Source organism: Ctenopharyngodon idella, chromosome 13 (assembly GCF_019924925.1).
Source record: "Ctenopharyngodon idella isolate HZGC_01 chromosome 13, HZGC01, whole genome shotgun sequence".
NCBI lineage: Eukaryota > Metazoa > Chordata > Actinopteri > Cypriniformes > Xenocyprididae > Ctenopharyngodon > Ctenopharyngodon idella.
The window spans coordinates 32,575,122-32,589,573 of NC_067232.1; the positions used below are offsets into that span (position 1 = coordinate 32,575,122).

Below are 14,452 nucleotides of genomic sequence, written 5' to 3' on the forward strand. Positions count from 1 at the left end.
TCATAGCAAATGTGAGGAAAAGTATTGCACTGTATATCCATGTTAAATAAACCACATGAAATTTAAATAAATAAATGTGATAAATTTACTCAAATTGTACAACTATACAGGATTTATATAAAAACGAAACATCATTTAAGTCCATCAGAGTTGATCAGGGTTTTACTCGGTCTTCTGATCAGTCGTGGCTTCATGTTGTGTCTCGACTGTCTTCACAGCTTCACAGTCAGTGGAAATCTTCCTCTCAGCGTCTTCAGATCTCTGATTCACTGGCGCCTGTATGTAGAGCTTTCCATCATCAGCCATGGAGCAGGACAATCCCTCAGGATTCACTCCTTCAGGCAGGTCAAACACCCGTCTGAACTCCTGGATTCTGCACGAGTACGAGCCTTTCCCGGGATCCTCCTGCTTCTTCTGGGTCTTTCCGCAGACCTGCAGCTTCCTGCCCACCTGCCTGACTGACAGCTCCTCCGGGGAAAAGTCGCGAGTGTCCAGCGTCAAAGCAAAGCGGCTTCCGTCTTTCTCCACTGCGCAGGAGACTGGATAGATCTCCTCCTGCTGCATCTCCTCAAAGATCTCGTGCTGCAGTTTCTCCAGGCTGCTCCTCGCCTCCTGCAGCACTTCTGCGTGTCTGTGAAGAGCTGTGATCTCCGGCCAGAGACTGCGCACTGGCCACTCGGTTCCCATCAGTGAGCTGAAGGAAGGCTGGAATCCATGCAGGCTCAACATGTTCAGGGTTTTGTGTTCTCGAGTCTCTCTGGTGTCGTCCACTCGTGAGGCGTTCAGATTTGACTCGAGTGCTGCGAGTCGCTCGGCTTTATACCGCGTGATCTTCAGCACCAGCAAGTTCATGAACTTTCCAGGTAGTTCCGGATTCGTCCAGTGGGGGGCAGAAGAGAGAACTGATGACGCCACACCTGTCACACTCTTATTTTAGATGAGGATTGGACATACTAGATATGTTAGACTATTCAGATTTAATAGACAGTGATGGCGTCATTTTCTTTTTAGATTATTACAAAACTTTTGACAAATTGGAACACAAATTTTTATTTCAGGCTCTACAAAAATTGGCTTTGGCGATTCCTTTTGCAGGATGGTCCATTTGCTATACATAAACGGAAGCAGCAAATTAAGTAATGGTACTTCACCTAGATTCTTTCTAAAATGAGGAGTTCGTCAAGGATGTCCAGTTTCCCCTTACTTATTCCTAATTGTAACAGTTCCTTAGCACACATATCAATAATAGTCAGTTAAAGGGTATCACAGCTGGCAACACTAAAATAAAAATTAGTCAATTAGCGGATGATACAGCTTTATTCTTGAATGATTCGTCACAAATTCCATTGGCTTTGGGTTCTTCAGTCTTTTTCTGAAGCTTCGGGATTAAATTTAAACTTTAATAAATGCAAATCTTGGTATACTAATTACTAAAGATGAACATAGGTGTTCAGCAAACTTCAAAGCTATTATTACCAAAACTATTACACAAAGGGATCTGTCACTAAAAGGTCATATGTCATATTAAACTCATAGAATAATGGTGGTCTGAATTTTATTGATTTTGATTCTCTGGTTTATGTATGCTTTTTAAAAACTGTAATTACTCCTCAGTATTTACTGCATCCTTTCCTAAACCTTGTGATATTCCTGTTGGTCAAATTTGTTTCTCTGAGTCAAAAGTCAAAAATTATAAAATAAGATCTTTATTTCTTAAGAATTTGATTTCCGTTCCACTTGTGATTTCCTTTTGGAATAATTTGTTTGTTAACCTTAATTGGAAAAAAAAATCTGGTCATTTGATGAAAGACTGCAGAGACCTTCTGTCATCAAATTAAGACCCCTTTCCAGAAGAGGGCGGAGCTTTAACAGCTCGTGCTTCGGTTGCTCAAGAACAACAAAGCTGGAGAATCTCACGCAGCCAAAATGAGGATTGTCAGTAACGGTGTTCAGCCTTACATTGTTCAAACCGGAGTCGGACACTGATGGAGAGACTCAGGAAGAAGTTACAACTTTTAGAATGAAACTGGACGTTTCTGAACTGTTAGTGGATAAATTTATGTAGTTGCTGTGGAGTTGATTCAACTCATCGACTAGCATGTGCCGTCATGTTAATCTTTTGTGTAAATCCAGTGTTGAATTGACCCTCGTTTGTGAAGCAGTCCGGCGTAAAATGACGGCATGACAACAACACTCTACTACAACAACTCTTCCTCTTCTCTAAAGCAGCCCAACATGGCCTCGCCCCCTTTGTTGTGTGTTCTTGGGGGCGGGGTTTATGTAAATTTTAGGGTTAGTAATGTCACCAACCAGGGAAGAAGCTTGTTGTAGTCCCTACCAGCCATTTGTTGTAGTTCTTAAACAGATTTCTGTAAAAAAAATATTTTCCTTTGCATTGAACTTTGAGCGTAGTAACTTTGCAGATGTTGTTTATGCTCAAACAGAAACATTACACACTAACTAAAGTTAAAAAAGTCAAATCATAATCAAGGACCCCTTTCAACTTAATGTGAACATTCATCACAGTTGAACTGAAACTTCTTACAGACAGTCTTATATATATTGTATCTTTATCTTTGCAATAAGAGAGTAACAGATCTTACACTAGCCATGAAAACAAAACGTAATGCTTTGCGCTGCAGTTAAGACTGAGGGACTCTAAAAATGTCACACCATTCTTGTACATTCATAAGAAACAGCCTGTGCTGGAAGCAGTAGAGAGGCTGGAGGGGTCGAGGGTCGGATTTCTGCATGCATCGCTTGGGTCGTCCTACAGCGGACGCTCTGAAAAGGCTGTGTAGCTCTTCACTCGTGCAAAAAACAGAGGCGTGTACATTTTATCCACATCGAATGCAGTGACAACTGTCTCTCCAGTTGATCTAAGGGAGGAAAGGAAAAGGAGTTTAGAAAAGATTTACACAATTCACACAAATGCTCACTGCCTACTGACTGTTCTGGATCAAATTTAGCACTCTTTCAAGCAGTGACATCACTTAAACTCAACAGCACCAAGACACAACTGTTATGGGCCAAAAGACTAGACTGTATCAATCCGTCACATGACCCACGGAAATGTTCCTGGCTGGACCCCTGCGATGAAAGTCCTGTGTTTGACCGATAGTATTTTATTTTCTACACTGAAAAAAAAAGTGTGTTGAATTTACATGATTTAATAGTGTACATCGGTCCCACATGAATCAATTAAGTTATACATATATAATTTGTTAATATAAATTCAACATGATGAAATTAAGTAATTTTTAAGTGATCCAATTAAGTAGTGAATTTTGTAAGGTTCATCGATTCGTGATTCATTCTTTCAAAACATCTACTCATCCAATAAGTTCTTTCATTCAATTCAACTTCATATATGTTACATGATTGATTCATTAGACTTGACTATAACAGCCTATTAGCTAACAATAGCACACACACTAGCACATTAAATATTAGCTTTCAGCTCAAAGCTGAACTTGAATATGAAGCACCAGTCCACAGCCTAAGCAAATGCCCCACTCTTCTCTACAATGGTAACCCAGTGAAATTTAAAACATTCTAATAATTGCAATAAAAGTGAACACTGAACACTATCAAGCATCCCCCGTTTTCATCTTACAGCAAAACACATAAATTAACATCAAATTTTTAAACATTTTATCTCTTTATCCAGCCATATGCAATGCATGATGGGAACTAACAAGCACCGCCCATTTTCAGTTAACTGAACAAAATTCATTCATGTAATAGACCTGGTGTTTTCACGATCGGATAGCTATCCAATCAGAGAAAACGCATGAAGTGACCAAGTGTAAATAGGCCCAAAGACGCGGATCTTTAGGAAGTTTTATTCGTCCACATTCTTTACAACTTCCCATTCTTTTCTCCTCTTCTTATCACTAGTAAAGCAGTAAAGACTTACATCGCTTCTCTTGTGACTCATCAACTGAAAATTGCAACCAAAAGCTGCACAATCAGGCATCATATATTATATTCCGAGTTGTGTTGCGGTAAAAATAGCCATAGAGTAATGTAAGTAGCTGACAGAGTGCAACCATTTGACGTAATCGACATAGAACGCAAACAAAATGGCGCCGCCCATTGTCCAAATATGTCATGGATTTTTTAAATAACATAAATCTTTCATATGTTTTCTACTACATATTTCAGTAAGAGACATCATTTACACTATATTAAGCCATACAAGTCTTAATACCAGGGGTTCCCTTTAAGAACTTCCGCTATAATATAATCCAGCTGGAAATCTTCTGGTGAAATGTCACTTGTTGGTGTGTCGGTATCTTCAATGACCTGAGGTAGCTTTAACAGCATCAATAGTGTAATACTTAGTTTATAATCAGAATATAGTCACTTGAATAGTCAGGCCTAGTGTTCATTTAGTTATTTAAACATAAGACAACATAAAAAAGACATCTCAGTAGTTTCCAAAATTCAGTTCAACCATCAGGTTTCATACTGTTGTGTGAAAAAAAGTATCTAGATTCATTGAATAAAATTTGAGTTTTCACAAGTGTGCTGAAATCATTGAGATTGTGCTGCACTGACTGACAGCTTCTGAAGGGAGAGCGTGGTGATCGCTTTCTGTGCAATTCATTCACAAGAAAAGTTATTGTTTCTCATGAGATTTTGTGTGAGTACTTCATACTTCACCATGACAGTTTATTTTTAAACCTAGTTTATAATGTTTAATATTTATTCAAAAGCAAAATGGAGTGAAAAAATATTACAGGAAATAGCTAATAAATGCTCCTCTGCCGCCATCTGTTGGTTATAGGGTAATTAATTTCTTTTTTTTTTTTTTTTAAATATAAGTGTTTTCTATTAAATGTTGATAGATTTGTAGGATTCCCTACATCTTGAAAAGGATGGATGAACAAATAATGTTTTTGGTCATCACATTAAAAATGACATTTGAAGTGCTGGAAAAATGTTGCGTGTGCATGTCTAATTAAAAACGATAGGTCATTTTCTAAAAACTCACATGTATATGCTTTATAAACACAAATGATCGCCTTGCGAGTGCTTCCGTCTTCCGTATTCTTCAAAAAGCTTATGCTGTAGGCCTATCTCCTACGCCTTTCCTATTCTACTTATGGAAAAAATGGAACTGGCACTGCGTTCGTTCCGTAAGTTGAATAGGGAAGGTGTAGGACATACAGCGTAAGCTTTTTGAAGGATACGGAAGACGGAGCACTCGTAAGGTGATCATTTGTGTTTATAAAGCATATACATTTGAATTTTTAGAAAATGACCGATCGTTTTGCTAGATAAGACCCTTATTCCTTGTGTAACCCCTTTTTCTGGTTCTTTTTTGCCTCGACCCTTCTGGAAAGGACCACACGGAGACATACGCTGAGCTCACTCACGTTTATTGGAATAAATGAAATGACACCATACAGACGTGAAATATAGTCCATCCGGTCACATAACATTCTCCTCAAAAGCTTAATGCAACTCTTTTCACCAGTTCAACAATCAATAAATCGTTTTTTTCAATAATTAAGAGCTCAGTTTCTTTTTGTTTTGTTTTTTTCTGAACATAGAAAACGTAACATTATACAAACATTAGTACATCATACCTGGAATAAATGAAATGACACCATACAGACGTAAAATATAGTCCATCCGGTCACATAACTGTCAAAAATAAATACACATGAGGAAACAAGCAACGAGAAAACAGAGACAGAAACACAACGAACACCAGGTGCTCCCAATGCACTCAACAGTGAGCTCGGCATAAACATCAGTCACCCGTCAACTCCATCTCTCATGACTCAAACATGAAACACAATACTTTCAAAAGAACAACCCTGATCCCAAAGAGAAATAAAAACATCTATGACAACACTTTATTTCGATTCGACCGGAGAGAGATTTGACCATTCTCCTCAAAAGCTTAATGCGACTGCGGAGAAAATGGCCGACTTCACTGATAGATTACCCTATTCACCTGTAGGTGTCCCCATATCCCCTTCTTTTAGATGTACTCGATACATTCTATTCAATTAATATTTTAGAATTATTGTACAAGATAAACAAACATTTTGGCACGATTTTCTTTTCCCCGTTACACTCGTCTGGTATCGTTTAAAGCCCTTTGAAGCTGCACTGAAACTGTAATTTTGACCTTCAACAGTGGAGTCCATTGAAGTCCACTATAAGGAGAATAATCCTGGAATGTTTTCATCAAAAACCTTGATTTCTTTTCGACTGAAGAAAGAAAGACATGAACATCTTGGATGACATGGGGGTGAGTAAATCAGGAAATTTTCATTCGGAAGTGAACTAATTCTTTAACACCCTGTTCTGGATCGGGACAAACCTCCACAATATCATCCACCTTCCAGACACAACCGGACTTAGTTGGAGGAAAGCCGTCTTAAAGTGTCTGGAGTGCGTGCGGTCCCGATCCAGAACCCCGCCAGACCCAGAGCCCAGCCCGTCACCACCGCGATCGACGACGCCTGAGCCCCCCGCAGACTTCGACGATTGAGCCTGCGCCTGAGGATGGGAAGGCGGAACTCAACATCGCCCCGGAGCCGAAGCACCTCGGAGAATCCGACCAGGGGTGTGAGCCGACATCACCGTACATCGCCGTGGGAGTCCTCGAGGAGTTCGGGGGGATGGAAGCGAAGCACTTATCAATTCATGTAATTAATTCGAGTGTATTTGGGTCTGATTCTCACCTTATTGATGAACAGGAATTGTAATTTGCGAGTAAAGCTGCAAATTCCTCCATTATTGTCAGCTGTAATAATCCTCTGATACGAGCTATTGTAAATCGCTGCATAAATTATAAATAGCCTATATTAGGCATTATCTTAGCGAAAGTGCATTTCTTCCTGTTTTCTTCCATTCAAAAACACGGAACGTTAAAGAGCAATGTGAGTGCGGGCCAGTGGGGGAGGGGGGACAATCGTGCTCGGGTTCGGTTCAAGGCAACCGTGCCTAGTGTGAGTATTACACCCTTAATTTTTAGATAGAGTATCCCTTGACAACAGTTGAAAGCCTCAGAAACTAAGCAGCACCAAAGGCCTACTTTAAAGGTTTGCCTGATTCTGCCAGTGGATCTGTATATTTGTATTGATGGTGATTATTTGGCAAAAAATATTGTAACACTTCACAACAAGTTTCCATTTGTTGTTGTTAGTTGACATTAACAAATGGGAACCTATGTTATTAAAATATTATAATGTCTGTTCCACTGAGATTTCCTGTATGCATTGATGGATGTGAAGATTTCATGCGCATGAAAAGTGGCACAGAATCAATCCAACATCAGGCCTGTGCTAATGTGGCTGCAAAAAGAAAGGAGGAGCAGTTTGCAAGGATGTGGTTTAACATTTTCATAAAAGATAACATGCAGCTACACGTCTAGAGCTGTGCACATCACTGTAAATAAGTCTGCAGACTCTGAAAGTTGCATACATCAAAGTGAATTCAAACCAGTTGCAGGTAGGCTGTTGTTCCTGATTTTATGGTGTGATTCAAGAAAAGTAAGAAGCTCAGCAAGTCGTTTTGTCTTTAATCATGTGCCACAGATGTTGTCTTGACTTGGAAATGTTTTCATATGTTGTGTTTTAATGCTCTCTGAGGTAGACCTCTAACAAGTTGAGGGTGGTGAAAGCTTAATTTTGTTTAAACTAACAATTGGACAATTACATTACAAGCTATAAATTACATCAAATAATTCAAGCTAACATAACAATAAAATGAACAAAGGAAGTTATGAAAGAAGAGTGAATGTTGGAGTAAGGATGTGGAGATGTCGGTGAAAGCAGCAGAGACGGAGAGAGTGAAATAAAAAGAAAACAGAAAACGGTGTTAATGGACATTTTGAACTATGCAGATGTTTTAAATGGAGAGATACTAATTACACATTTTAGATTCACCTTGTTATTGTTTGTTCTGTACACTCTTAAAAAAAAAGTTACAAAAGGGCAGTTTTTCATAGCAATACAATAGAACCATTTTTGCTAAAGAACCTTTCAGTCAACAGTTCTTAAAATAACTACTTTTTTTCTTTATGCGAAGAATATTTTAATAATCTAAAGCATCTTCCCACATAGCTATAAAGAATCTTTAGTGCAATGAAAAAGTTCAATGGTTGTAAAAGGTTCTTCATAGATCCATCAATCCCCCTATAGAGCCGTTTTCTGGTTGCATTTGTAGCGTAATCACAGCAGAAGTGTAAAAGTATCCCAATCCCAGACGTGGCAACAATGAGCCGAGTGTCAATACATGGATAGCGGCTGCGTGACAGACAGCTGACAGTTGACGTTTGTGTGTGCATTTTAAAGTTTTCACTGCCGGCGACGACGGGACACTGGACCATATGAACAGGTAAAATATGTATGGTTAAACTATGTAATGCTAGTTTTATATCGTTAGCAACTACTAGTTAACCTTGTTTGTTTTTTATGTTAAATGAAACATTTAATTTACATGATGAAAAAATGATTGTTTATGTTGTATATGTTTAATGTTTCATGTAAAATTATAAGTTGCATAAAAGAAATAAACAATGAACAGAACAATTCTCTTTTATTTACACATGTAAACATACAGGTGCTGGTCATATAATTAGAATATCATCAAAAAGTTGATTTATTTCACTAATTCTATTCAAAAAGTGAAACTTGTATATTATATTCATTCATTACACACAGACTGATATATTTCAAATGTTTATTTCTTTTAATTTTGATGATTATAACTGACAACTAGGAAAATCCCAAATTTAGTATCTCAGAAAATTAGAATATTACTTAAGACCAATACAAAGAAAGGATTTTTAGAAATCTTGGCCAACTAAAAAGTATGAACATGAAAAGTATGAGCATGTACAGCACTCAATACTTAGTTGGGGCTCCTTTTGCCTGAATTACTGCAGCAATGCTGCGTGGCATGGAGTCGATCAGTCTGTGGCACTGCTCAGGTGTTATAAGAGCCCAGGTTGCTCTGATAGTGGCCTTCAGCTGTTCTGCATTGTTGGGTCTGGCATATCGCATCTTCCTCTTCACAATACCCCATAGATTTTCTATGGGGTTAAGGTCAGGCAAGTTTGCTGGCCAATTAAGAACAGGGATACCATGGTCCTTAAACCAGGTACTGGTAGCTTTGGCACTGTGTGCAGGTGCCAAGTCCTGTTGGAAAATGAAATCTGCATCTCCATAAAGTTGGTCAGCAGCAGGAAGCATGAAGTGCTCTAAAACTTCCTGGTATACGACTGCGTTGACCTTGGACCTCAGAAAACACAGTGGACCAACACCAGCAGATGACATGGCATCCCAAACCATCACTGACTGTGGAAACTTTACACTGGACCTCAAGCAACGTGGATTGTGTGCCTCTCCTCTCTTCCTCCAGACTCTGGGACCCTGATTTCCAAAGGAAATGCAAAATTTACTTTCATCAGAGAACATAACTTTGGACCACTCAGCAGCAGTCCAGTCCTTTTTGTCTTTAGCCCGGGCGAGACGCTTGTCTGTTGTTCAAGAGTGGCTTGACACAAGGAATGCGACAGCTGAAACCCATGTCTTGCATACGTCTGTGCGTAGTGGTTCTTGAAGCACTGACTCCAGCTGCAGTCCACTCTTTGTGAATCTCCCCCACATTTTTGAATGGGTTTTGTTTCACAATCCTTTCCAGGGTGCGGTTATCCCTATTGCTTGTACACTTTTTTCTACCACATCTTTTCCTTCCCTTCGCCTCTCTATTAATGTGCTTGGACACAGAGCTCTGTGAACAGCCAGCCTCTTTTGCAATGAACTTTTGTGTCTTGCCCACTTTGTGCAAGGTGTCAATGGTCGTCTTTTGGACAACTGTCAAGTCAGCAGTCTTCCCCATGATTGTGTAGCCTACAGAACTAGACTGAGAGACCATTTAAAGGCCTTTGCAGGTGTTTTGAGTTAACTAGCTGATTAGAGTGTGGCACCAGGTGTCTTCAATATTGAACCTTTTCACAATATTCTAATTTTCTGAGATACTGAATTTGGGATTTTCCTTAGTTGTCAGTTATAATCATCAAAATTAAAAGAAATAAACATTTGAAATATATCAGTCTGTGTGTAATGAATGAATATAATATACAAGTTTCACTTTTTGAATGGAATTGGTGAAATAAATTAACTTTTTGATGATATTCTAATTATATGACCAGCACCTGTATGTTAAAAAAAAAAAAAAAAAAAAATTAACAGAAATTACTACGGCTCATTTACAAATAAATTACATTCCAAATATAATATATACAACTTCTGCATTTCATTTTTAACTTGCATCACAAAAATAAGCTGTACAGAAATTAGGATGTTTCATTGACAAAGTGACATTTTAATAATATGTATATCAACACATTTTAATGTACCCATTCACTGCCTTTGAAGTGCGATTGTCACCGCGGCACGAGGAGGGCTGACGTAATTCAAGAGCGACTTCAAATGCACCCTCTCCGTTTCCCCATGGAATGAAGCGTCCATCTCAAGACACTTCGCGGTCTACCCTATCCCACAATTCATTGCGCGCCAGTGATGACAGGAGTACTGTGTGAATTCACATACAGTGGGTATGGAAAGTATTCAGACTCCCTTAAATTTTTCACTCTTTGTTATATTGCAGCCATTTGCTAAAATCATTTAAGTTCATTTTTTTCCTCATTAATGTACACACAGCACCCCATATTGACAGAAAAACACAGAATTGTTGACATTTTTGCAGATTTATTAAAAAAGAAAAACTGAAATATCACATGGTCCTAAGTATTCAGACCCTTTTCTGTGACACTCATATATTTAACTCAGGTGCTGTCCATTTCTTCTGATCATCCTTGAGATGGTTCTACACCTTCATTTGAGTCCAGCTGTGTTTGATTATACTGATTGGACTTGATTAGGAAAGCCACACACCTGTCTATATAAGACCTTACAGCTCACAGTGCATGTCAGAGCAAATGAGAATCATGAGGTCAAAGGAACTGCCTGAAGAGCTCAGAGACAGAATTGTGGCAAGGCACAGATCTGGCCAAGGTTACAAAAAAATTTCTGCTGCACTTAAGGTTCCTAAGAGCACAGTGGCCTCCACAATCCTCTCAAAAATGGAAGACGTTTGGGTTGACCAGAACCCTTCCTAGAGCTGGCCGTCCGGCCAAACTGAGCTATCGGGGGAGAAGAGCCTTGGTGAGAGAGGTAAAGAAGAACCCAAAGATCACTGTGGCTGAGCTCCAGAGATGCAGTCGGGAGATGGGAGAAAGTTGTAGAAAGTCAACCATCACTGCAGCCCTCCACCAGTCGGGGCTTTATGGCAGAGTGGCCCGACGGAAGCCTCTCCTCAGTGCAAGACACATGAAAAAACACCTGAAGGACTCCAAGATGGTGAGAAATAAGATTCTCTGGTCTGATGAGACCAAGATAAAACTTTTTGGCCTTAATTCTAAGCTTTATGTGTGGAGAAAACCAGGCACTGCTCATCACCTGTCCAATACAGTCAACAGTGAAGCATGGTGGTGGCAGCATCATGCTGTGGGGGTGTTTTTCAGCTGCAGGGACAGGACAACTGGTTGCAATCGAGGGAAAGATGAATGCGGCCAAGTACAGGGATATCCTGGACGAAAACCTTCTCCAGAGTGCTCAGGACCTCAGACTGGGCCGAAGGTTTACCTTCCAACAAGACAATGACCCTAAGCACACAGCTAAAATAACGAAGGAGTGGCTTCACAACAACTCCGTGACTGTTCTTGAATGGCCCAGCAAGAGCCCTGACTTAAACCCAATTGAGCATCTCTGGAGAGACCTAAAAATGGCTGTCCACCAACGTTTACCATCCAACCTGACAGAACTGGAGAGGATCTGCAAGGAGGAATGGCAGAGGATCTCCAAATCCAGGTGTGAAAAACTTGTTGCATCTTTCCCAAAAAGACTCATGGCTGTATTGGATCAAAAGGGTGCTTCTACTAAATACTGAGCAAAGGGTCTGAATACTTAGGACCATGTGATATTTCAGTTTTTCTTTTTTAATAAATCTGCAAAAATGTCAACAATTCTGTGTTTTTCTGTCAATATGGGGTGCTGTGTGTACATTAATGAGGAAAAAAAAATGAACTTAAATGATTTTAGCAAATGGCTGCAATATAACAAAGAGTGAAAAATTTAAGGGGGTCTGAATACTTATCGTACCCACTGTATATGCCCCGTGTTCACCAATATATAGTCTAATATCTAAATCAAACTGTAATGTCCATGATGTCCAAAACGTCAGTTTTTCCATAAAAACAATATTTGTCTCTGAGATGGAGTGCAGTTGAATAAAATTCTAAAGTACTGTACTTTAAATTTAGACTTAAATAAAGCTTAACTACAGAGTAAATGTATAAATATGAATGTGTCTATTTTCACAGTTAACGTTTCATTTAACATAAAAAACAAACAAGGTTAAATAGTTGCTAACGATATACATTACACAGTTTCACCATGCATATTTTGGTCCAGTGTCCCATCGTCGATGGCAGTGAAGCATGTGAAAACTCAATAGAAAGTCATAAAACTTTAAAATGCACACATAAATGTCAACTGTCAGCTGTTTGTCACACAGCCGCTAGCCATGTAATGACGCTCGGTTCATTGTTGCCACGTCTGGGATTGGGATACTTTTACACTTGTGCTGTGATTACGCTACTTTTGGGATGGTTTTGTTGCACAGACCTGGCAACCCTCCACTCCAAAGCCCCACCCCTTTCATGCACTCCGAAATGCATAGCCCCTGAATAGGCCCTTTTCACAATGACGTCAGTTAACTTCCGCCTATCCGCAAAGCAGTGGATCCGTAGTTCCGTATTATCTTTGCGCTGGCGACTTCTCGGAAAAATGCTTTAATAACTTTAAACGCGAACTGTTTATGTCAAGAATTTACACAGTCGGGTTCTTTTGGTAACGTTATTTATTATTTCCTTTCTGTAACTGCCTTGCTTAGGGTTTCCGCGAGCAGAAACTTTAGCAATGTTGTGTCCTTGAATTGCTGTCAGTTTTATCACAATGATTGTGTGTCCACACAAATCTGTTAGCCTATTTGGAATAACAAGAATATTGTCTTTAAAAACAAATCTTTATTTTTAGAAACTGGTAGGCTATGATAACGGTATTGTTCTTGTGAGATTTATTTACAAGTAACCTAATGGACACCTGATAGTAACACATCCACATATACTCCAAAGAATTCATGGTGTGAAGATTTTAGATCATTTTACATCATACCAGTTTAAACTGAACTGGTGCAATATATTAAGATTGTATAATTTGTAAGAAGTGTATTGAAAATACAAAACGGAAGTATGTGTTCATGTTATTCCCTGGAGAAATAATTTTTGTATGCGACAGTCTTGTTCTGCAATAAAGAGATGAATGATGATGATGTTTTTTTTACTATGGTAAAATGCCATGTACAGGAGTCAGTTTTTACAACATTAACAGTCTTCATGTAGAAATAGTATTACAGGTGCTGGTCATATAATTAGAATATCATCAAAAAGTTGATTTATTTCACTAATTCCATTCAAAAAGTAAAACTTGTATATTATATTCATTCATTACACACAGACTGATATATTTCAAATGTTTATTTCTTTTAATTTTGATGATTATAACTGACAACTAAGGAAAATCCCAAATTCAGTATCTCAGAAAATTAGAATATTACTTAAGACCAATACAAAGAAAGGATTTTTAGAAATCTTGGCCAACTGAAAAGTATGAACATGAAAAGTATGAACATGTACAGCACTCAATACTTAGTTGGGGCTCCTTTTGCCTGAATTACTGCAGCAATGCGGCGTGGCATGGAGTCGATCAGTCTGTGGCACTGCTCAGGTGTTATAAGAGCCCAGGTTGCTCTGATAGTGGCCTTCAGCTCTTCTGCATTGTTGGGTCTGGCATATCGCATCTTCCTCTTCACAATACCCCATAGATTTTCTATGGGGTTAAGGTCAGGCGAGTTTGCTGGCCAATTAAGAACAGGGATACCATGGTCCTTAAACCAGGTACTGGTAGCTTTGGTACTGTGTGAAGGTGCCAAGTCCTGTTGGAAAATGAAATCTGCATCTCCATAAAGTTGGTCAGCAGCAGGAAGCATGAAGTGCTCTAAAACTTCCTGGTATACGGCTGCGTTGACCTTGGTCCTCAGAAAACACAGTGGACCAACACCAGCAGATGACATGGCACCCCAAACCATCACTGACGTGGATTGTGTGTCTCTCCTCTCTTCCTCCAGACTCTGGGACCCTGATTTCCAAAGGAAATGCAAAATTTACTTTCATCAGAGAACATAACTTTGGACCACTCAGCCGCAGTCCAGTCCTTTTTGTCTTTAGCCCAGGCGAGACGCTTCTGACGCTGTCTGTTGTTCAAGAGTGGCTTGACACAAGGAATGCGACAGCTGAAAC

The 14,452-nt window shown here is 39.2% G+C and overlaps 2 protein-coding genes and 1 long non-coding RNA gene across 9 annotated transcripts in view; 1 reads left to right on the forward strand and 2 right to left on the reverse strand.

Moving 5' to 3' along the window:
* fbxo9 (F-box protein 9) overlaps positions 1 to 14,452 on the reverse strand; it is a 165,845-nt gene that overhangs the window by 116,989 nt on the left and 34,404 nt on the right. The window contains exon 13 of one of the 6 annotated variants that reach the window (XM_051916205.1): positions 2,603 to 2,879. The exons of 4 other annotated variants lie outside the window; for them this stretch is intronic. In XM_051916205.1, coding sequence (XP_051772165.1) covers positions 2,771 to 2,879 — 109 coding nt within the window. In that variant the 3' untranslated portion in view covers positions 2,603 to 2,770. Of the gene's footprint in view, positions 1 to 2,602; positions 2,880 to 14,452 lie in introns of those variants that run through there. One more of the 6 variants, XM_051916201.1, reaches the window with a different exon arrangement.
* Positions 68 to 813, reverse strand: LOC127524573 (heat shock protein 30-like). Its single transcript, XM_051916213.1, has one exon. The coding sequence runs from the start codon at positions 727 to 729 to the stop codon at positions 163 to 165; it is 567 nt and encodes a 188-aa protein (XP_051772173.1). The 5' UTR covers positions 730 to 813; the 3' UTR covers positions 68 to 162.
* Positions 7,387 to 14,452, forward strand: part of LOC127524583 (uncharacterized) — a 29,563-nt gene continuing 22,497 nt past the window's right edge. Inside the window, exon 1 of one of the 2 annotated variants that reach the window (XR_007933095.1) lies at positions 7,387 to 7,476. This is a non-coding gene — a long non-coding RNA (uncharacterized LOC127524583). Of the gene's footprint in view, positions 7,477 to 7,498; positions 7,518 to 14,452 lie in introns of those variants that run through there. The other variant, XR_007933096.1, reaches the window with a different exon arrangement.